General features: G+C 48.3%; 1 protein-coding gene across 1 annotated transcript; it reads left to right on the top strand.

Annotated features, from left to right (window-relative positions):
• Positions 1–1,012: 1,012 nt before the first annotated feature.
• Positions 1,013–23,772, top strand: TNFSF8 (TNF superfamily member 8). Its single transcript, XM_066563164.1, has 6 exons — positions 1,013–1,066; positions 1,686–1,799; positions 1,916–2,134; positions 9,627–9,672; positions 22,731–22,805; positions 23,375–23,772. Exons 1-6 carry the CDS (start codon positions 1,013–1,015, stop codon positions 23,770–23,772), a joined length of 906 nt encoding a protein of 301 aa, XP_066419261.1.
• The last annotated feature ends 672 nt before the right edge of the window (positions 23,773–24,444 follow it).

The raw sequence follows: 24,444 nt of genomic DNA, 5'->3' as shown, positions 1-24,444 counted from the left end.
CCAGCCTACCAGGTCTGACCAAGTGAGACCATTTTCTCATTTGTCTCTGGTTTAAACAGGTTGTGCCTGTTCCCATGGTGATAAGGGATGCTGTGAAAAACATTGTTTTGCAAATCTATAGAAGCCTTTGTAGTGCTGTGCTCCAGTGATTTTATCAAAGATAGTGGTAATGATAGGAAAATGCTACAACTCTGCCATGTCAGGGGTGTAAAGAACAACTGGATTAAAATTTAAAAGTTCTGCCTTTTATCTGGGAGGCCACGAGCCCAAATGAGAAGCAACTGGAGAATTGCACTCAGTGAATGCCTGGTTTTTCTGTTCTGATATTCTTCCCAAGGAATTTCTTGTTGCTCTCCACTGAAGGCAAGGTGCTGAGCTGGCTGGACCATTGGTAAGAGCTCTTTGCCCTCTCTGATGTCCTTGTAATATCAAATTGGGATCAGCCAAGACAAACAACCCAGGATTTGTTTTCCTGTTAAATAAATTAACTGGCTTGAATGGATGAGCGTCAAAAGGGGACACACATCCAGCTGGGAAGATTGTCAGAAAAACTCAGGTGTCTTTTGACTTGGACTGGCCAGAAAGTCAGGAGTCATCCCACAGAAAACATGCAGGGTCCTTTAGCACTGGAATAGAGTAGGAATGTTTCCAAATAAATCTCACTTGAGCTCTGTGCAAAGCCAGGGTGATTGTCCCAGGCCAGGAGAGGATAGAAATGAGCAGGAATTCCCTGTCTGCAGATAAACCTGGGATTACTGACACCCTCTGTGGGCACATCCCAACCTCTGCATTCAGCTGCTTCGGTGACACTGCTGCCTTTCTGCCCAGAACTTGCACCCTGCATCAGAAATTTATTTCTGACACATTTCTGTGAAATTCTTCAATGAAAATCTCACCCAAATATCTCCAGACCTCCACAGATAAGGGTAATCATAGAATTCTAGAATATCTTGAGCTGGAAGGGATCCATAGGATTGAGTCCAACTCCCTGCTCCTCCCAGCAGTGCCCAACATGAACTCCTATGACCAAGAGGATCACCCAAAGGTTCCTTTCCCCTTGGGCAGGGTCAGTGCTGTGGGGAGCCTATTCCAGTGATCAGCCACCCTCTCAGGGAAGAGCCTTCCCATAATGTCCTCTCTGAACTTCCCCCAATGCAGCTCCAGGACCAGCAGCTCCTGCCCTGCTCCTGCTGTGAGGGAGCTCTGGACTGCCATGAGGTCCCTTCCTCAACCACCTCTTCTCCAGCCTGAACAAACCAAATCTCCTCAGATGTTCCTCATAAGTCCTGCCCTTGGTGCCTTTTTCACCACTCTGGACACACCCTCAGAGTCCAATGTCCTTTTCCTGCTGAGGTGCCCAAAACTGCTTCCAGCACTCGAGGTGCAGGACAGGGCAGGTCCATCTGCTCCCTCCCTCCCTTCCCTGGATGTGATGCTGGGCTTGGGGCACGCCAGGGCACAGTGGGGCTGCCCAAAGGCCACCTGTGGATGCAGAGCTCTGGAGGTGGCTCCCTGTTGGGAAGCAGCAGAGCTTTCAGTGCACAACAGGAAGGCAGAGCTCGGGGCGACTCCCTGAGCCCAACTGCAGCTGCACGGAGTATAAAATGAAAGAGAATTTGCATATCTCCCCATTTCACAGAGCCTGGGGCGGGGGATCGCGGTGTCTGTGCACCTTGTGACATCAGAAACCTCGGCTGCAGCGCAGGACCTCGGTGGAGAAATCCCTGAGCAAGAACATGAAGCTCCTTCCCCTGCTCACAGCTGCGTCCTGCCTCACGCCCCCGGGGCCCTCTCTCTTTGTACGGCAAGTGATGAAGTTTTTTTTCCAGATCACATGAGCCAGGATGAAGGGGGAAAATCCTGCCAGGAGCAGAGATGGGCTGCAACTTGAACCTGACCGAGGGGAGACACACAGCAGTGCCTGGAGAGCTATATAAGAACGTGCCAGGAACAGGAGCAAACACTTTCTCAGGTGAAGGACTCGCATGAATCAGCCATGAATGTGAATGAAGACACTGATTCCAGGAGGCTTGGAGCCACTAACAAAGTCTGTTTGTATTTCATCATCGCCACCCTGGGTGTGTTGCTCGTCTTTGCCTTGGCCACCATCATGGTCCTGGTCGTCCAGAGGACGGTAAGAGATTGATTCCCTTCTCTTCCCTTCTCTTCCCTTCTCTTCCCTTCCCTTCCCCATTCTGTGGACAGAAGAACAGCTCCTACCTCTGTTATAAATGCACACACACATGAATTAGGGGAAAGATGAAACAAAGATAAAAGAACTTCAGGACAAGAGGACCTTTCTCCATAGCCAACATTTATTCTTGGCACACAGTTCCTACTCTGTCAATGGAAAGAGAAAGGTCCTGACCCAAGGTGCCAAGCAGCCTCTGTCCCACCTGGTTTGGTGTGTGTCTCCTGCTGGTTCTTGGAGAGCAACCAGTGTTTGAGAAGGTCTGTTCTGGTTCTCTGGAATGGATTGCAGCAGGGGACATGGCACAGCTCTGTGGCACCCTGTGGTGCTGCCTGCTGATGTGGTGAGGCAGAGCTGTCCCAAAGCACCCAGAGCAGTGCTGGGGGCCAGGAGCTCCCTTGTGCCCCCTGTCCCTTCAGTCCTGCCTTGGGTGTGATTTTTAATGCATAGCCAGAGTTGTAGAAAGGATATCAGTGACATAAGGTCACACACAAACAACTCTTCCTCTACCAACAGTCACTTTAACTTCTTAAAATAAAATAGTGCTTTCAAATGGATCTGGGGTTGATGGGGAACCAGTGACTGCCAGAGCAGAGATAGATGGCTGTGAGAATAAAAAGCAAATTTCTGACCTTGTAGTGGCATTACCATCAACTTCACCAAGGTAAAATGCCAAGTTAGGAGTTTCATAGTCTCTGAAACCTTATTGCAAAAATCCAAGTGCTGAGGTACCCCCATTACTGTTCACAGAGGGAAAGCTCCAGCACAGAGCTGCTGGAGGAACTGGCTATGGAAAACAAAATATGATCCTTTGACTCAATATTTTCTCTTGCTAAATTTACCCTGTGCAATTTGTGTGCCCGTGTATGCACATTACCCAGAAATTAAACCAGGAAGGCTTGACTGATCCTCCTTCAAGAGAGGAATCATTTACCTGTAATCAGTGTTCTCCCAAAAGAGAAGCACTTTGAGGACAGTTAACATGAGACATGGGGCTTTTTAAGTGAGAAATAGTGGCCTATCAGGGGAGATCTTTAAAATAACAGTCTAGGTAATTACAGACTTGCCACAGCTTTGCCGTATAATGAGGTTTTCATTTGTACTGATTATGGAAGCAAGCATTAAATCACCTCTCCATCAGGATAAAGCAGTTACAGGAGTTGCCAGAGGAACGAGATTGCTGAAAGAGCCAAGGTTTTGACTTAAAAGAGTAATGACACCATTGCAGCTGCTTTGAAAACAAGCTTGGCTGAAGGAGGAAATACGAAGCTGAGGGCTGTGAGGAACAAATAAAATCAAGCAGCAATTTTACACTCTGAGGAGAATTTGGCAGTGAAACCCAGATTGTGTTTTGCTCTCAGGGAGCTCAGAAGCAGAACAGCCATCCCCCACCTGTGCCTGGTCCTGAACTCCCAGAGCAGAGAAGAAGGGTTGGTTCTGTGGGACAGGTTCCACAGGGAACTGCAGGCTTGCTCCAAAAGCACCTCAGCCCTTGCCTGCTCTGTCAGAGGGAGGCTGGGCTCAGGATCCTTGGGGAATCTGAGCATCTCCAGCCCTGACTGCCAGCACCTGAGGGGCTGGGGAGGCCCTGGAGCCCTGAGCTGCTGTAGGGACCAGAGGACACCAGCTGACTTCATCATTTTCTTTATAACTCTGACAAAAGGACCAACAGCCCTGAGCTGCTGTAGGGATCAGAGCAGCATCAGCTGACCTCATTATTTTCTTTGTAACTCTGACAAAAGGACCAACATTTTGTGTCATCACCTCCTTGGGGCAATGAGGTTTTCCCTCCAGATGTTGCCAGCTGGATTGTGTGTGTGAGTTCAGGGGTAACTTCACACCCTGCTCATGCTTTTTCCTCCTCACCCTTTTATTTCCCTCTGTTCCAAGGGGTGTTTGGGGGTCACAATGCAGGGGTGGGACCCTTGGGTGCCACAGCATTAAGAATCTTGTGGTGACAAGATCACGCTGTCCCTGGCCCCATCACAGGCTGCCTTCTGATGAATTCATAATTGCCTAATTTAAGTTGAAGGAAGACAGACTGAAAAAGGAAAATCAAACTCTGCAGAAACCAGGCACTTGCAACCCCCACAATCTGAGTGTCCAAAGAAGGGAAACACAACATGAAAGGCTGCATGAAAAAGGCAACTATGATTCAAAGCTGCTTCTCTGAATCCTACAGCACGTCTAACAGAGATTATCACACCTCCCCACTTTCCAGCACCCCAAGAAATTTCCTTTACGCCTTGTTTTTCAGGAGGGTGGCACAGCACGTTAGTGCCATAGCTGGGAAGGGTCAATTTTAGAGCTAAACTCTGTTTTTTTGGAACTATTTGCAGTGCTGAAGTCAGTTCATTCCTTCAGCTTTCATCTGCAGAACCACTTGGCTTCAGGCCATTGTTGATCTTTCACAAGTGACTCAATTTTCCTCTGGAATGAGCACAGTCTCTGTAAAGTGGTCTGGAGCCATCATTTTTCTTCTTAACACTGTTTATAAGTGTGTTAAACCCTGCACCCTTGTGCCTGCTGCATCCTCTGCTGGATATATGTGTATATACCCACCTCTGGAGATATTTGTGTGTATAGACAGAGAGATGGCAAACCAGTGACAGAGAATGGGCCAGGAAGGGCTGGAAAATGTCATTTTAAGGCACACAGACCCTCACAAGTCTGGTGCTGTACAGAAAGGTTCATCAGACACCTGGGCCTCCCATTAACAAATTGTGTGGATGTCCAGAGTCCATGATCTGGGTTAGTCCATCACTGCTCTGGATTTTGTAGACTTCATCTATTGAACCTCTAAGTTTTGTGGGAAAAACCTTTTATCAGCAGTTTGGCAAACACTAAAGGTCAGAGCAGGTTTTTCTATTTGCTGATCTGCTCTTTTAGGCTGTTAAGAACCTTTAGAAGTAGATTTGTGAATGACTCATACAGCAGCCAGAACAATTCTGCACCATTTATTGTGTTTTATGTTTCCTAAAAACTCATTTTGGCCCTAGGTGCCCCCTCTTGTGGCAACCCTAACAGACAGGAAAATAAAATTTAAAAAATAAAATAAAATTAAAATACTGAAAATTCCTCTCAAAGCAGAATTCCCACTCATTGAGCACTACAGCAAATCCAGGGAGGCATTTTAGGAGAAAACTGCCCTGGCCCAGCTCTGGCTGTGGGTGTTCTGTGCAGTGACAGTGTCCTCCTGTCTGGAAGTGCCACTTTGGCAGCTTTGGTCAGCACAGGAAAACTGATTTTCACTGTGTTTCCTGTGAGGCTCATTATCAGATGAGGGACAGTGGGGCAGTGCTCAGCTTTCTGCTCTTCTCATGTCCAGCCTCAGCCTTTGCCTCTTGGCACCTCAGGAGGAAGTGCCCCCACCCTCTTCCCCAGCCAGAGCTGGGTCATACCAAGAATAAATCCCAGAATCATTGAAAAGCCCTCCAAGATCATCAAATCCAAGCTGTTCCCTGTAGGAGCATCGGGGGGTAGGAGAGTGGGGATGGATGGAGATGAGAGATCTCTGGAGCCAGGGCTGGAACTTGGGGTTTATTGCAAAGGGCCTGGGGGCAGGGCCCTGCTGGGAGCTGCCAGGCACAGCTCAGAGCAGGCCTGAGAGAAGAGAGGGGGAGAGAGGATGAGAGGGTGAGAGAGCAAAAGGGTAAGAGAGCGAGGTTCCCATTACAAGACAATAAATCTTCTTCTGTGTTGAATATTCTGATTCTCACTAACCAATCCAGTACAAGATACAAATCCTACAGCATTTCCATACAGCCTATAGGAATCATTCCATTACCATCCTGTGTTACATTTTAAACCCTACAAACTCCTCTTTGGGCCCTTCTGCCAAGCTGGCAGGGTCTGCTCTGCCCCTTGGGCCTGTCTGCAAGAAGAGGGTGTTGTTCCATCAAAAGGGGATCACCTTCAGCTGGCCACACCATTGTTTTCCAGTTGTTCAGTAACTGAGGGATCTCAAAGCTTGCTTTCATTTCAATCTCACTTATAGTTTCCATATTCTCAAAATCTTTTGCCAGGCAATCATATTTATGAGGCTTTCCTGTTTCATCTTCCCCAACAGTTCCCCATCCCCTCTTGTCCTCAGCCCAGGGCACTCAGTGCCACCTCCAGCCCTTCCTGGGACAGGTCCAGGGATGGGCACTCCAATCCTCCCTGGGCAGCCCCTGCCAAGGCCTGACCCCCCTTTCCATGGGAAATTCCTGCTGAAATCATGGTGGTGAGAGGCTGGGCAGAAACACAGGAGAGCCCTGGGGCTTCTTTTGGAATTGAAACATTTCCTTTGAGGGCAGGGAACCAAAGGGCTCCTGCCCACAGAGCTGTCATGAGGAGCTGCTCCTGGAGAGCCCTGGCCCATTACGGGCACTGGTCTGAGGGAATTTCCTTGGACTTTCTAGAGTAGATAAAGATTCACAGAATCCAAGCCTGGTTTGGGTTGGAAAGGACCTTAAAGCTCCTGTTCCACCCCTGCCATGGCAGGGACACCTCCCACTGTCCCAGGTGCTCCCAGCCCTGTCCAGCCTGGCCTTGGGCACTGCCAGGGATCCAGGGGCAGCCACAGCTGCTCTGGGCACCCTGTGCCAGGGCCTGCCCACCCTGCCAGGGGTCAGAGATGTCTGGTTCAATGAATATTCACTGTTGTGACCCAGGAATTTAGAGTGACCCTTTACTCTGCCTCAGCTTGAAAAAGCTTCTTGTAAAATGATTAAGAGAAAGGAGAAATAAATCACTTTCACTGGCACCTGATTATCACTTTCTCTAATAAAGCAAACTCAAATTATTCTGCTTGCTGAGGAAAGACTGAGCTCTTTCATCACCAGCCCCCAGATCGCTCCAGACAGGGTGAAATTTGTTGTCTTGAATTTTTTCTTAGCTGGCACTGTGGAATTTAATCTGTTTGGGCTCCTCCTGTGTGCCTCTTTGCATTCCAAATGACAGCATTACATGTGATATTCTTGCTGCTGGAAAAGAAAGAAATAATACCAGTAATATTTCAAAGGAAGTCTTAAAGGTTTGTTTCAGTATCTACTCAGTTGTCACTAAAATAAATTGCTTTGCTATGTGCTGATTTTATTTGCTGGGAGCCTTCCCAGGTGAGAACACAATGCCTTTAGTCCATTTTAATTTTGGTTTTATGCTCTAAATGTAGAGCAGGCTCTGAGCCACCTGCAAGGCAAACACCTCCCTGGCTGCCTGATTGCATTGAGTGCAATCTCACTGGGGGCAGAGCCCCCTTTTTCTGTCACCTAAAATATCCTGAATTCTCCACAGAGAGCAGGAATGTTCAGATATTGCATTGAACAGCAACACTGCCCTGTGCCCTGAGTGTGTGTGAGACAACAGCCCAGGGCAGGGGCAAGGGAAGGAGCTGAGAGGTCCTGGCAGAGATTCCTGGGAGTGTTTTCAGCCCAAACCCTGCTCAGTTTAACATTTGGTGATAGGTGTTGAGATCTATGAGAGCTCCCAAGGGAGGATGTTGTGTCAGGGACAAAAAGGTTGGAAATCTCCATTTTTTTTACATTTTTTCAAATTCCAACTCTGGGCTCCTGTGTTCCTGCTGCCCAGCACCTCCCTGCCCAGCTCAGGAAGGTCACCTGCAGAAATACTGGCTCAGCAGGTGACTCTGTCCTGCCTTACACAGGTGTGGGGAGAGAAAATGACCAAATTACAGATCTCCAAATTCCTGGAGAATCACAGAATCATCCAAACTGGGAGAGAGCCCAAAGATCAGTGAGTCCAACCATTAACTTGTCACTGCCAGTCCGTGGAGCAGCTCTGCCACCTCTGCAGGACACAGCATTTGGCAGCAGACCAAAGCATGACAGCTCTTTGCTGGGAGCAGATGCAGCTCCACACTCCACTGCTGTTCAAAACGTGGCCCCATGAAGCCAAGATCTAATTAAAAACCTTCCTAAACATTTAAGATTAGAACATTAAGTACCACAAACAGACCCAACACAGCTTTTCTCCTTGCCCAACCAGCTTCCTCCTCCCCACACCACCCATTATCCACTTCTCACACAGAAATGAGGTGTGTGTGCTGTAACACCACTATGGATGAAGCTGTTCCCACCACAGCAGTCCCCAGTTTCTCCCAGGAGATATCAGATGTTGTCTTAAAGCTGGTAGAGCTTCCCAAATTTCTCCTTCCTGCATGTCCTGGTGGGTCACTGACAGGGCTCAAGCAGCTGGGAGAGGTTTTAGGTCCTGTGGCTTAATTTTAGGTAAATGAGGAGCAGGGAGAAGGACTTGATCCTAATGGATCCCTTCCAATGTGCTAAGCTGGATCTGGCCTGATTAGCCAGCACAATTAGCCCAGGTAATTTGCACCCAGGTAAGAGGAGCTGGTTCAGCCCAGCCTGAGCAGAACCCACTCCCTGTCACTGAAATCCCTGTGGGATCACCCAGGGTGACACTGAGGGGATGTGACACACAGTGAGGAACTGTGGGAATAAATCACAGGGACTCCATTTCCTTCCTGGTGGAAAAAGCCCATTCCTTATTCACAGAACTCCTTTTTATGCAGTTTTACAGACCTCATGTGTGACTCCCATTGACCAGGAGCTTTCTTGCCAATCACTTTATTGGTCAGTAACAAGTTGTTATTCTGTATGGATTGGTCACTCAAACCCCTGGTGGGTACATGCAGGAAAAGTCCTTTGTGAGAGACGGTTTCATTTTTCTATCTAACAGTGTATAAACAGTTTATACAGGTGCAAGTTGTTTTTCACCCAGGAACAGATTGTTATGCTAATGAACTGCTCACACCAGGATTGCTTTCACATGGGAGCTTGCACAGTGCTGGCTTGACTTGGAAGAAATGACAGGCCAGCCAGAGCAGCCTGATTTTATATGGCTTTTCTTTATAATTTTTCTACCTGACTGCAACAAGGAGGTCCCAGTGCTCTCCTCAGCTGTTGGGAGAACATTTTGCCCCTTGAGGGAATTGATGAGGTGCCAGGAGCTCTGGGGTGTATGTTTGGGTGACAGGAAGGTGGCATCAGAGGAATCCTGCTGCATTTCACCCCTAGAGCTGGTTTTCTGGGAATTTCTCACGTCATGATGATTGAGGAGAATTCCCTGTGCCATTTTCACCCTTGGTTTTACACCTCAGCAAGAATTAGGAGGAGAGGTGAGGTAGGACATCACTGTCATGCTCAGACCTGTTTGGGGCTTTGATTATCTTTCCCAGCACTTGGCTCTCCAGGTTATCCAGTCCCTGAAAGGGATTTTTAGGATTTGTCCTTCTGCAACAGCCCCAACAGAACCCACATCATTTTCTTACTGCACTGAGAGAATCTGGCTGTGTCAAAAATGTCGATTTTCTATGTTAGAAAAAACCCAGAAATGTTTCAAATCCACAGTTGCACACAAGATGGGTATTTCCTACTGCCAGAATAATCCATCTCTACTCTTTCCTCTCTTTCAGGAAGCTGATCCTGCCATGGAGGGCATCAAAAAACCCATCAGGACAGGTAAGACCCCTAAACAACACAGGCAATTTGTCATATCTCTAATGCAAATATTGCCCAGGGGCACAAATAAGTCAGTTGTGCACATCTTAACATTTCCAATAAAGGCTCCTCTCGGTGAAAAGCTAAAGTAATGGGGGAAAAATGAAAACAAGAAAAAAGCTTTCAAATTACTCAGTACATCCAGGAACCAGTGCATGGCTGAAGAAACAACAAATATTTCTGAATGTGCCCTGGGGTGTCTGTTCCAAAGAGCTTTTTGCCAGGAGATGTGAACATCACTCTGATTTTAAGGTCTTATTTTAAGTGCTGGCTCTTGCAAATGTGTGTAAAGTCCTCATCTTCACAAGGGAGGGGTAAAAATGTGTTTGACATATTCCAAAACAGCTCCTGGTTTGAGGGGAAAAGGGAGAAGGGAATGGGTGGGTTGAGAATGGACAAGGAGAGACCAGAAGCAAAAGGAACAAAGCAAGGAATTGGAACAGGCAGAGTGTGAGCACAGGGAGCCTGAAATAAGAAAATCTGTCTAACAGCGACAATTTACCAAGATTTTGCATTGCCCTTGCGTGAATCAGGAGCACTGTCCATGTCACTGACACTGTGACACGAGCCTCTCATGGCTCTCAGCACCAATATCTGACTCCTTGCAAATGCAACTTGGTGCCCAGTCCCAAAGGGCAGGAGATGCCATTGCCTCCCCCCCAGTGGGGAAATGAAGCCTGTATTCATCCAGAGGTGGAGCAGAAAGGGAGATTGGAGGAAACTGGGGTTGTTCAGCTGGAGCAGAGTGAGGGCAGAGCTCCCCGGGGCTGCAGCTCCTCCCGAGGGGCAGCTCCCATCTCTGCTCTGGGACAGGGACAGGAGCCAGGGCACGGCTGGGGCTGGGCCAGGGCAGCTCAGGCTGAGCTCAGGGCAAGGCTCTTCCCCCAGAGGGTGCTGGCACTGCCCAGGCTGCCCAGGGAATGGGCACGGCCCCGAGGCTGCCAGAGCTCCAGGAGCCTTTGGGCAGCGCTGCCAGGGATGCCCAGGCTGGGGCTGCTGGGGGTCTGGGCTGGGGGATCCCTGTGGGTCCCTCCCAGCTCAGGACATTCTGTGATTCCAGGATTCCAAGTAAGAGGAGCCCAACTGCAGAGTCCCAGTCCCCACAATCACCTTTTCTGCAGCTGCATTTTTGCAGCATTTGGGCATCCCTTACTCCATTTTGGGTAATTTTGAATCTCTGACTCTCCTATGCTGGGCTTGTTTCCCAGCCCACAGCTCCCCAAGCAGTCTCTGAGTGTCCCCGTGTCCTTCCTGAGAACTTCACACCTTGCCTGACCATCACTTTCTGTAAGGTGTAAAATCCCTGTAACCTGGAGGAATTTTCTTTTCCCCTTAGGCTCTCCCTAAGGCACCCTGAACACACACACTCCTTTCTCTCTAGCACGCTAAGCATCCCCTTAAATCTTAAGTCTTTTTCAAGTCTTTTTGTGCTTTATTTTGTATCTGAAGAGGTTCAGAAATAGAGCAGGATCTGGAAGTACAGAGCCTTATTAACCACAGAGGTTGTAGCTGTAGGTCAGCGCTTTTCAAAGCAAAGCAGAAGGGGAAGGGCCATTCCCAGGGCACAGAGAGAGAGGTCACTGGTCCCAAAGTCCATTTATAATTACATTTCTATTATTTATATTTATAAATATTTCTAATAGGAGTATTTATATTTATCTATTTTATAATATAAATAGGAAAGTATTATATTTATGTTATTTCTATTTATAATCTAAAATAAATATTTATAGTATATATATAATAAATATTTATATATAGTATATATATTATTTATAGTATAAAAACAAACAAATATTAAATAAAATATAGGTAAATAACAAATAAAAATAGCAATACTTATTTATGTAATGTTATTATTATTACCTTATATAATATTGTTGATAATTTAATGTTTATATATTATCTACATATACAGTATATTTATATAAATATCATATATTTATACAGGTATTATAAAAACATAAAATTATAAATGAAATTTAAATATAATAAATATAATTTTATAAATATAATTTATTTTAAATATTAGAAATATAAGTTTCTGTTATTTATTTCTATTTATATTGAATAAATTAATGATTATTTATATTGAATAAAATCATATCTGTATATATACACATATATACCATATATATTTTTATAGATATATATATATATATATATGATTTTATTTCAGCTCAAGCAACTCATGCAGTTGTTTTTGCTCCTCACCAGCAGCTGGCAGGTGCCAGGTAGGAGCAGTTGCTCTCCCCAGGAACAGCCAGGATGCTGTTTCACCAGCCAGAACATTTCTGTCTTAGGTCTATATCAATCCCAGGCAGCCTCTTGTTCTGAATTTCCGGATTCTGCTTCTCTGAATTTCCAAATTCTGTTGCTCAGTGTGAGATGATGCATTAGTGAGGGACCAAATGGGGCTGCTGGTGAGAGCCCACCCCAGGAGGAGCTGCTGAAAGTTGGTTTTAGTGCATTGAGATGCTCTCCCAGCCCATCAGTCTCTATTGGAGGGTAACAGAGCATTCAAGTGGGAGCAAATTGTCAGGGCCTTTTATTTTCCTCTTAAAATGCATAAAGCAGAGCATATTAATTATCAGCAGAGAGATGGGGAAGACTTTGAGGTGATCAAAGAATCCAATTTTATTGTGGGATACAAATGTTTATTGTAGGGAGACTAGTAATGCTTTACTACAATGATTGGGTTAAAGATCACATAAACAAACTAATACTTCTCTTGCTTGCAGAAGTCTGATGTAATTTTCATTTTCTGGTAAACCCATCTGATTGAATCTTCTTGCAATCTTGATTTAATCCTCAAAGTTCTGTTTGCTCCTGCCAAGGCATTTTGTTGATCCAACCTCTTCTGCTAATAAGGTCCAAAGTACTCTCTGTTTTGTGTACCCCAACAATTAATTAATATACCCAGTGGGTAATTTACTGAGGGTCCCTCACAGGGAGTCTGTCAGCTGCTGGCAACCAAGCAGGGATTGTGGCAACTGCTGCCAGGTCCCACCCAGAGACAGGAACAAGAGAAACATTCAGGGAAGGGACTGAGCTGAGGCTGGAGTTGCTGTGGATTTAGATTTGGATCCATTCTGCCTCCCAGGCAGCCCAGATGGAAACTGGGTGTGGTTTGTAGCCATGAACCAGTGCTGGGGAAGATGAAACAGGAAAGCCTCATAAATATGATTGTCTGGCAAAAGATTTTGAGAATGTGGAAACTATAAGGGAGATTGAAATGAAAGCAAGCTCTGAGATCCCTCAGTTACTGAACAACTGGAAAACAATGGCGTGGCCAGCTGAAGGTGATCCCCTTTTGATGGAACAACACCCTCTGCTTGCAGACAGGCCCAAGGGTCAGAGCAGACCCTGCCAGCTTGGCAGAAGGGCCCAAAGAGGAGTTTGTAGGGTTTAAAATGTAACACAGGATGGTAATGGAATGATTCTTATAGGCTGTATGGAAATGCTGTAGGATTTGTATCTTGTACTGGATTGGTTAGTGAGAATCAGAATATTCAACACAGAAGAAGATTTATTGTCTTGTAATGGGAACCTCGCTCTCTTACCCTTTTACTCCCTTATGCTTTTGCTCTCTTACCCTTTTGCTCTCTCACCCTCTCATCCTCTCTCCCCCTCTCTTCTCTCAGGCCTGCTCTGAGCTGTGCCTGGCAGCTCCCAGCAGGGCCCTGCCCCCAGGCCCTTTGCAATAAACCCCAAGTTCCAGCCCTGGCTCCAGAGATCTCTCATCTCCATCCATCCCCACCGTCCTACCCCCAACGCTCCTACAAACCAGGGCTCCTGCACTGTTAAAATGGGCAAGGGAGTGAAAAACCAGCATTGCCCAGCTGGGTGCTCAGCCTGGCTCCAGCCCTGTGCCAGTGCCAGCATCTCAGTAACGTTCTGAGGGACACAGCCCCATCCCTGGAGGTGTCCCAGACCAGGCTGAACAGGGCTTGGAGCAACCTGGGATAGTGGGAGGTGCCCATGGATGAGCTTGAAGGTGCCTCCCAGTCCAAACCCTTCCATGATCCTGTGACACAACAATTCTGTGCTGGGTCCAGCTGAGGTCACTCAGGCAGAGACCTCACTGAGCAGCAGCCCAGCCCCAGCCACAACAGGGATTAATTGTGTCTTATTAAAGCAGGGAAATGCAATGATTTAATTTCAGTCTCCAATGAGATTATGTTCTATTGTTAGCTAAACACCAGTGGGAACTAAAGCAGATTTATGGGAGTTTTCCAGCCCTGACTCAGCTGTCAGGCCCCAATGGATGGGCTGTAGGAATCCACAGGCACAGGCTGAGAGGGATGCAATGTCAGCTCATTAAATGTTTGTGTGAAAAATGGGATCAGTCTCCTCCAATGCTCCGTGCCACTGTCTGTGCAGTACCTGAGCAACAGGGGGGAGGAATGAAATCCATCACCAAGTGTTTGTGAAATGTTCTTTCTGTGGAAGCATTTCTCTGCAGAAAGTCATCCCCATTTCACAAATAACAAATCATCTATTAGTGTGGATCTGAGGGGTATTGTTAAGTTCATTTTTTAGAGGGAAAATGAACTCACAGACAAATTGATGACCTGGAAAGGTACAGCCCTCATCATCTCCTTGCTGGCCTCTCTGAGCCTCATTTCACTGGGAATTGTGTAATCTGGGCTGATGGCTTTTCTTGTTACTTGAGCTGCAAAGATTTGGTATCAAAATATCTTCTCATTTATGAAAGGGAAAAAAATAAAACCCTGCAGATACAAATGAACACACACACACAATTTATAGGTATTTTTCTCTGACACTCGACAAACCAGGAAAAGAAATCCAGCACCCTGCTCTCAGTTTTAATGGGAAATATGTTCCCAAATAAAAATGTGGCTCTGAGAAATTAATATAATACAGGTGACAGTCACAAACCTACTACTGTAGAGACAATTGGGCTGAAGCCAATGAGCCAAGGAGCCTTTCCACATCTGCAGCCGTGTCTCAGAGGGCACTTGGGCCTTCTGCAGCCAAATGTGATCCCAGCACTATGAGAAGCAGCTGAGGGAGCTGGGAAAAGGAGAAAAGGAGAAAAGGCCTGTGTCAAGAATAGAGTGGCCAGCAGGACCAGGAGAGTCATTTAATGTTCCCTTCCTGGGCATTGCTGGGACACCTCAGGTGCTGCCTCCAGTCCTGGGCCCTCCTGGCAAGGGGGACCCTGAGGGGCTGGAGCCCCAGGAGAGGCTGAGGGAGCTGGGCAGGGGCTCAGCCTGGAGCAAAGGAGGCTCAGGGGGCCCTTGTGGCTCTGCACAGCTCCTGACAGGAGGGCACAGCCGGGGGGGCCGGGCTCTGCTCCAGGGAACAGGGACAGGAGCAGAGGGAACGGCCTCAGGCTGGGCCAGGGCAGCTCAGGGTGGAGATCAGCAGGAATTTCCCCATGGGAAGTGTTGTTAAACATCAAATGGGGCTGTCCAGGGAGCTTTGGAGTCTCCATCCCTGCAGGTGTCCCAGGAAGGGCTGGAGGGGGCCCTGAGTGCTCTGGGCTGGGGACAAGGTGGGGATTGGTCACAGGTTGGACTCCATGAGTGTGGAAACCTTTTCCAGCCTAAATGATCCTGATTCTAAACTGGCTGCTGTTTATTCATGGCAGCCACAAAACCAGAGTGTGTTTTCCCTCTCCTGGCTGATTCCCTAATCCACAGATGTGGCTCAGCTGAGCCCAGAGAGGCTCAGATCAACCTCCAGATGAGCCAGAGACATCCTGATCACATCCCTGCCATCCCTGCTCTGCTCCCAGGAACAGGGACAGGAGCAGAGGGAACGGCCTCAGGCTGGGCTCAGGGTGGGCATCAGCAGGAATTTCCTCATGGAAAGGGGAAATTCAGGCCTTGGCAGGGGCTGCCCAGGCAGGTTTGGAGTCCCCATCCCTGAAGGTGTCCCAGGCAGGGCTGGAGGTGGCACTCAGAGCTCTGGGCTGGGGACAAGGTGAGGATTTGGCACAGGTTGGATTTGATGATCTTGGAAGTCTTTTCCAACCTCAATGACCCTGTGATTGTGTGATGACACTGCAGGGCATCAGACACCAGTCCCACAGCAGCAGCTTCCTCAGAAATGGATATTTCACACTAAGCCAAAAAGGTTTGTCCCTTGTCAGCCTCAGTCCAGGCAGGTGTCTGGGTGCATAAATGTGACCCTGCCTGAAGGCAGGGCACAGCAGTTGTGTTTCTCAGGTTGGAAAACCTGGGCAAGCCTGGACTTGCAAATGCTAGAAAGAGTGCAGAGGCCTCCTGCAGGCCAGCATCGGGGAAATGCACCACACACAGCCAGGGTGGGCTGTGGGCATCACAGCTGGGCTGATGGGCATTGCTCAGAGTGCTCAGGGGTGGCTCTGCCCTCTCTCCAACACTTAAAACACAAGCTATATGTCAATATTTATAAATATAAATGTGTGAATAAATATGTATATGTGAATAGATATAAATATATATAAATATACACGCATACATGTTTATATTTATATTTATATTTATATTTATATTTATATTTATATTTATATTTATATTTGTATTTGTATTTGTATTTATATTTATATTTATATTTGTATTTATATTTATATATTTGTATGTTTATGCATTTCTATATTTATATATTTATATCTGTATTTATATTTACATTTATATGTATATTTGTATTTATATTTGTATTGCAATTATATTTGTATTTATATATTAATAACTCATGATCTTATGTGACCTTTGCTACACTGACAAGCAAGCAGAGATTTGAAGACTTTTGACCTAAAATTCCACAGGTTTGGCAGTACTCAGGTGTGCAGTGAGGAATTCATCAGAGCTTCTTCCTAAATTTGGTGGGGAAAAAAGAGATATTTCTTTCATTTCTGGTTTTGTAAGGAAATTTGGCAGCTGAGTTCAGTCCCCTTCAAGCCTGAGTGGCAGCTCTGGAGGACCAAAGGCTCTCAGTGTGTGTGACAGGCAGAGCCAGCAGCAGAGCCCAGAGCTCTGTCACAGAGCCCAGCAGGGGATGTCACCCAGCTGCCACTTGTCACAGCATCACAGGCTGGGCCAGTCCTTTGGCTGCTGTTTGCAGGGCACTGATCTGGCAGGAGAGAGTTAAAATTAGCCACAGGGACTTCAGGGAGTGGCTGCTGAGAAATAAAATGAGGCAAATTCTGCTAAATCTGGCATGCTGACAGAGATGTGGGACATCACCTTGCCTAATTCCATAAGCACTTAAATCCACGGGGGTTACAGAGGAATCAAAAGCTGTTTGTTGCCTGCTTTTACTTCTTTACCTCACAGAATCATTCAGGGTTTTGCCCTGCTCCTGTGCCTGCTCACACTCAGCCCCCAGCCAGAGGTGATGCCACCCCCTTGGCAGTGGAATTGCACCCAGGGATGGCTGGGAGCAGGACAAGCCTCAGGAGCCCCCCTCGAGGGGCTTTCCATGCCTGGGTAGCAGCACCCTCCATGCTGACAAAGCAACTTTCAACTCATGGTTTCAGTGCCCTTTGCTGGTGCTCCTGTCAGACCCATCTCAGAGGTGGGGAAACCGAGGCAGCCAGCAGAGAGAACTTTCCCCAGCACAGCCACATCCTCTGGGGCCTGTCTGGCAGCAGCCCTTTTGTCCTCATGTCCCCGAGCCCTCCTGGCTGGACATGGTGCTGCTGTGTTTTGATGCTCTGAGAGTTCATTTTGCACCTCAGGGTGAAATTCTGGGGGTTCAGTGGATTTGCATCTTCTCTGAGATCCATTTCCCAGCCCCATCTCCCAGTCCTGTTTCCCAGCCCCATTTCCCACTCCCATTTCCCAGTCCCATTTTAGCCCCATTTCCCAGCCCCTTTTGGCTCAGTGGGGCAAAGTTGCATGGGCCTCCTGGAAACAGCCAGGCTCTTTTCCTCAGAGCTGCACCCTCTGGATCCTACCATTAAAAGGGTCAAAAAGACAAAAATAAGTGATCTCCTGATATCTTCTTTAGGGTTTCCCCCTGAGACCCCTCCCTAACCCAGCAGATCTCCTTGAAGCAGATCTGCAGTGTCTGTGCCTCACAGCACACAGTGAAACACAAACCAGTGTGTTCTCCTTGGGCCTTAGCCCCAAATGTAGCTTTGTTTTTCCTCCTCCTCCCAGTATTTTTAAGCCTATCTAATCCTATTGACTGCAGAGGGATTAGCTCTGATTTACACCATGACTCGTGCAGAGCCAATTAGGCCATGTGAGCACATCCATCGATCAGTCGTGAAGGGAATTTCAGCCTCTCTTGACTTGAGCTGAAATGTTTCAGATAAAAGAATTAACTTGAGAAATAAAAGTAGAAAACAGTTATAAACTGCCTCAGCAGAGTGAGGACCAGACCTGTCTCTCTAAAACAATTTTTTTTTCCATAATTTCCCTTCTGACTAATGCAGCTGATGTCACCCAATTTAAACACAGGCACACGAAACTTGTTGACAGCAGTAAATGTTAAATAGAGCTCTGAAAATGCACAGTGCAGCCATGTCAGAGAGGGGAGATCTTTGGCGAATCCATGGACACCCTGAGCAGCTCAGGGCAGCTCTGGGCACTTTGTGGGCAGGCTCAGCCCTTGGCTTGGCACAGCTTGCAGGGCTGCAGCCTCCAAGGGCTGCTGCTGCTGCAGCAGGGGATTTTCAGCCTTTGGAGGGTAAACGCCCTAAATGCCACTGAGTTTCTGTAAATACTCTCCCCCTTCCTGCAGACACAGGAGTGTGAGTGGGCTCAGGGTGCTGGTTGTGTTCCCAGACTCTTGTTGTCACCACAGCTGAAATAAGGGCCAGAAGGGTTTCTGCCCATCCTAAGCCATATCTCCACATCTCTGCAGCGCCCGTGCCCTCACTAAAACACCAGATTGACATGACTAACACCAGGAAAGCAGGTTTTGGTTTTTTCTTTGGGGATTTCCAGAATGGTGAAGGGACTTTGGTACACAACTTACTCATTCTTGGAGAGCAGTGTGCTCCTGCTCACCACAAAAGTCTTTAAACTACTGAAATCAGATAAATATCACATTTTTTTCAAGATATCCACAGTTTCTGTCTCCAGTGGAGTGTGCAAAGGGTGCAATACACATCACACCAACCCCCTCCAGCAAGGGGAAATTGGGTGTGGGACCAGCTTCTCCCTGATTTGTCCATCCTTGTTATCAAGACTCCCTTAGGAATCAGGTCATGTAGATACAGCAAGGGTCTGGAGATTTAAATCTCTTATCATTACCCCAGTTTCAGGAATCCTATGAAACTTAAGATCCTTATCCCACTCTGCATATAAATAGAGCTCTTGTTAGAATCATTGAAGCATAGAATATCCTGAGCTGGAAGGGACTGAAGGGATCATTCAGTGCCACCCCTGTCCCTGCACAGACACCCCAACAACCCCACCCTGGTGCCCCAGTGCTGGCAGGGAGGAACAGGAGCACAGCCTGGGGTTCAATCACTGCCTGTGGGGGACAGGGGCTGCCCTCGCTGAAAAGGGATGGGAAACTCAACTGGTGCTGCATGGACTGAGGGAATCAGAGCAGCACAGAATGTCCTGAGCTGGGAGGGACTGAAGGGATCCCCCAGCCCAGCCCCTGTCCCTGCCCAGACCCCCAGCAACCCCAGCCTGGGCATCCCTGGCAGCGCTGCCCAAAGGCTCCTGGAGCTCTGGCAGCCTCGGGGCCGTGCCCATTCCCTGGGGAGCCTGGGCAGTGCCAGCACCCTCTGGGGGAAGAACCTTGCCCTGAGCTCAGCCTGAGCTGCCCTGGCCCAGCCCCAGCCGTGCCCTGGCTCCTGTCCCTGGCCCAGAGCAGAGATGGGAGCTGCCCCTCGGGAGGAGCTGCAGCCCCGGGGAGCTCTGCCCTCACTCTGCTCCAGCTGAACAACCCCAGAGCCCTCAGCTGCCCCTCACAGCCCCTCCAGACCCTTCCCCATCCCTGTGCCCTTCCTTTGGACACTCTCACACCTTTAGACCATTTTTTCGTTGTGACTCTCAAAAGTGCCCCCAGGGATTGAGGTGAGGCCACACCAGCACTGAGCAGAGTGGGACATGTGAGGACCATGACACACAACATCTGATGTCATGTTTTAGTAGGACTTAGTTTTGTGCATTAATTTAGTTTTGTGTTTTAGTAGGACTTAGTTTTGTGCATTAAGTGCTCCTTCAGAAACCCTTGTAAGGTTGGGGACTGTGGTATCAGTTTTATAAACAGAGTCACAGGACAACTTCAGAGTTATGTGTACCCAAAGGGAGAGGGAGTATAATTTTAAAAAGCTTTATTGAAATTTCTTCCTGCTTTATTCTTGGTGTTCAGCTGTGGAATGGAACACAAAAATTCCCAGTTTGCCATCTGAGCTCCTGTGCACTTCCACAGCCACAGCAGCCCAGGAGATGTAAAGGAGAGCAAATGCAAGGAGAAATAACCATGCATTGGGATATGCACTGTTTTCCTGGATGAACACACCTTGTCTGAGTGTCCATCCACCTCTGGACCAAGGGGACAATTCTGTGTCATGCAGAATAAAGACAGAATAATCACAGAATCATTGACTGAATCCTAGAATGGTTTGGGTTGGAAGGGACCTTAAAATTCATCTCATCCCACCCCCTGCCATGGGCAAGACACCTTCCACTGTCCCAGGCTGCTCCCAACTCTGTCCAGCCTGGCCTTGGGCACTGCCAGGATTGGATAATTAGAGCCATTCACTGAATATCCAGCATGGTGAGAGGAAGAAAAACAGAGAGGAAATGGAAGGTGGGAATATGGATGGAAAGGAGGTGAAATGCAAGGGGGAGAAGTGGGGAGCTATTGTAAATCAAAGGTGACTCTGACGAAGGGGAGAGAGAAAGGATGCATCTGACTCCATCATCAGAAGGCTAATGAATTACTTTATTATACTATACTATAAACATTCCATCTAAACTGAATCTGCCCTGCACTCACTCTTGCTCACAACTGCTCACACTGCACTCATCATCTCTGATCCTTTCCTCACTGTCCCATGACAGTCCAACACACACACCTGGCCCTGACAGGCCAAGGAACAAAACATCCTCACTGTGGGTAAACAATCTCCATATTGCATTGTGCTTTGGCACAACAGAGGCACAGCAAGCGAGATAAGAATTGTGTTTTCCTTCTTCTCTGCTTGTCTCACAGCTTCTCTCTGTTCAGAGGCCATGTGAATAGCACAGGGAGCAGGGTCTGGGATGCAGGATGTGGATCACAGGGATATGGTACCGGGATGCAGGATCTGGATCACAGGGATGCGGTGCTGAGACACCGGGATGCAGTGTCGGGATGCGGGGAATGGGACACCGGGATGCAGGAGATGGGACACCGGCATGCAGTGCCCTGATGCAGTGCCGGGATGCGGGGCCGGGACTCGGCTCCTCGGTGCGCTGCGGCCGCCTGCAGTGCCGGGCACGGCCGTGGGATGGAGCCGTCCCCGCGGCCGTGGGATGGAGCAATTCCTGTGGCCGTGGGACGGAGCAGTCCGCGAGGCAGTGGGAGGGAACAGTACCTGCATCCCGTGGGATGGAGCCATCCCAGCGTCGCGTGGGATGGAGCAGTTCCCGCATCCCGTGGGAGGGAATAGATCCCGCGGCTGTGGGATGGAGCAGTTCCCGTATCCCGTGGGATGGAGCAGCTCCCATGTCCCGAGGGATGGAGAAGCAGTTCCCGAGGGATAGAGCAGTTCCCGAGGGATGGAGCCGTTCCCGTGGGATAGAGAAGTAGTTCCCGTGTCCCAAGGGATGGAGCAGTTCCCGAGGGATGGAGCAGCTCCTGTATCCCGAGGGATGAAGCAGTTCCCAAGGGATGGAGCAGCTCCCAAGGGATGGAGCAGTTCCTGAGGGATGGAGCAGTTCCCGAGGGATGGAGCCATTCCCGTGGGATAGAGAAGTAGTTCCCGTGTCCCAAGGGATGGAGCAGTTCCCAAGGGATGGAGCAGTTCCCGAGGGATGGAGCAGCTCCCAAGGGATGGAGCAGTTCCTGAGGGATGGAGCAGTTCCCGTGTCCCGAGGGATGGAGCCGTCCCCCCGGGGGCAGCCCCGGTTCCTCCCGGTCCCGGCGCTTTGGATTCGGGGCATTCCCGGGGCTCAGCCGCTGCCCTGGGCTCGGACCCGCGGCGTGGGGCGGGCTCGGAGTGTGCGGGGGGAGCGGGGCCGGCTCCAGCAGCAGCTTTCAGGTCCCTGGTGCCCAGAGCAGCTGTGGCTGCCCCTGGATCCCTGGCAGTGCCCAAGGCCAGGCTGGGCAGGGCTGGGATGGTGGAAAGTGTCCCTGCCATGGCAGGGTGGAACAGGATGAGCTTTAAGGTACCTTCCAGCCCAAACCACTCTAGGGTTATATGAACATCCTAAAGTCCTGGTGAAATCCACATTTTAACCATGAGGGAACAGAGCAACATTCCAAAAGCACCCAAAGAGCCATTTTCAGAACTATGTCCCGTTTAAATGTTTAAAAGCTTTCTGTAATTGCACCACAAAAACAACTTGGTTAAATTAAGCTTACCTGCACATAATTTCTGTTTCATAGAATCAGAGAATCCCAAACTGGTTTGGGTTGGAAGGGACCTTAAATCTCATCCCATCCCACCCCTGCCATGGCAGGGACACCTCCCACTGTCCCAGGTGCTCCCAGCCCTGCCCAGCCTGGCCTTGGGCACTGCCAGGGATCCAGGGGCAGCCCCAGCTGCTCTGGGCACCCTGTGCCAGGGCCTGCCCACCCTCACTGTAATTCCTCCTTGTATCTATTCCAAATGCACCCTCTTTTAACTTAAAACCATCACTCCTATTTTTAAGAAGCAGGGTAAGGAATTTAATTTTTCACGGCTGAGAGCTGCAATCTGCCAGAGCTTTAGGTTGTTATAGATTTACCAGCTGAGTGACACTGCTCTGAATTCCTGGGGCAGATCAGATATCCTCAGCCAAGGATAAGAACCATGCTGGAAGTGGGGTACCAAGTGCTGGCTGCATTTTATTGTACCACAAAAATAAAAAAAAAAGCTCAGGAGCGATGAGTTAATCTGTTGTTTTCTTCAGGTAACACCTTTGAAGACTATTTGAGGATCCTACAGAGTGTCCCAGCAGCCAATGGAACTGCTGCCTACATGAGAGGTAGGAGGGGGGAAGAGGGTTGGGAAAAGAAATTTCAGAGCTGTCTGAAAAACTGCAGTCGTGTCATTCACACTGGGTTTACTAGAAAATAGCCTTTTTTTTCCAAAAGGGCATTTTATAGGAAAAAAATTCCTTAGCTCTCCTGGAATGTGATTGGCAAACCCCTATCTGATACTAGAAACTTATTTTAACTTGATAAACATAAAAGGAAATTAAGATTCACCTTTGGCACATGCACAGAGGAAGGTACACCTCCATGAATTTGGAAAGTACATGAATGTACACCTCTATGAATTCCCTTCAAATGCCAAGTGGGGAAATGATGGAGATGAACACTCATGCATTTCGCTGTCCTGGATTTCCCAAGGGCTGAGTAAATCCTTGGAATTTTTAGTGCCCCACCTCCATGTGTGAGCTCCCAGCTGTCTTTCCAGGGGTTTTCCTGGAGTTTCCTGCAGGAAACCATAGGGCAGGTGTCTCATTTTAGCAGGAAGCACTGCTGGAGGTGTCCTAGGGCTGAAGGGAGCTCGGTGGAGCTCAGAGCTAACATCCCTTTGCTCTCCCTGCAGTGTCCAGCACAGTGAACAGCTCCAAGCTGAGCCTGGCGGAGAAGGGGATCTGTGAGGGCATCGAGTGCCAGAGCCCAGAGCTGGTGATCAGGGAACAAGGCCTCTACTTGATCTTCTGCTACTTGAACTTTCACTTTCCCAACTGCTCCAAGAGCCCCATCGACCTCAAGATTGAGCTCCTGGTGAACGGCAGGGTGGACAGTCAGACGTTGTCCACGTTCTGTGCGTCAGAAACGTGCCAAGACGAGACTTTTAAGACCTTGCTCCAGCTGCACTTGACACACCTGGACAAGGAGGACAAAATATCAGTAACACTGAACCATCCTGAGTTCCTGAATGACGTTTCTCTTCCCAATGAAAACGTTCTTGGGGTCTTGATGTACAGCAAGGGAATGTGAGCAGCTCCCTGGCCTCCCACTGCTGCCCAGACCCTTCCTCTGAACACCAGCAGCCTGCTTTTACTAGGCACCACCTTGGTTTAAATTTCACACCTCACCTCATCCCTAGAGTGAACAAGGAACTTTGTGAGTGTCCCAGAAAAAAAACACTGCAAGAGGCACAGCTGCCAGGTTCCCTGGCCTGGCTCTGGGGGGGATTGTTGGACTATCCAGCACATAACCCACCAAGGGTTCCTCAAAATAATCTGTGCAAACACTGACTAAAACCCAGCCAGATCATGGCAAGAATCCACAATACAGAGATTTTTAGGGCCATAAACTGCTGGCACATGTGCTCAGGACGTGGGGAAATGTGTTTAACTCTATTTTATGGAGTAGTGTTTTAACCCGGTCTTTCCAAAAACCCAACAGTCAAAGCTTGTAGTCAAAGCTTTTCTTTACCACAGCCACACAATGACAACTCTGGAGCAGATTCATTGTACAACAGCAGAAATGATGAAATTATTGACTCTCGGGCTGGTAGCTGAAACTCTGGGGCAGGACATAGATTTGGGATTTACAGGGTATTTCTGGGCTGCATTCTGCTATGGACTTTATGTCGTTTCTTTCAAGTGTCTTCCTTGTCACTATTTATCCATCTTTTCTATTTAAATATAAATCTCTTTGGGACAG

Source organism: Molothrus aeneus, chromosome 19, assembly GCF_037042795.1.
Source record: "Molothrus aeneus isolate 106 chromosome 19, BPBGC_Maene_1.0, whole genome shotgun sequence".
In the NCBI taxonomy this organism is placed as follows: Eukaryota; Metazoa; Chordata; class Aves; order Passeriformes; family Icteridae; genus Molothrus; species Molothrus aeneus.
This window is presented reverse-complemented; position numbering and strand designations above follow the sequence as displayed.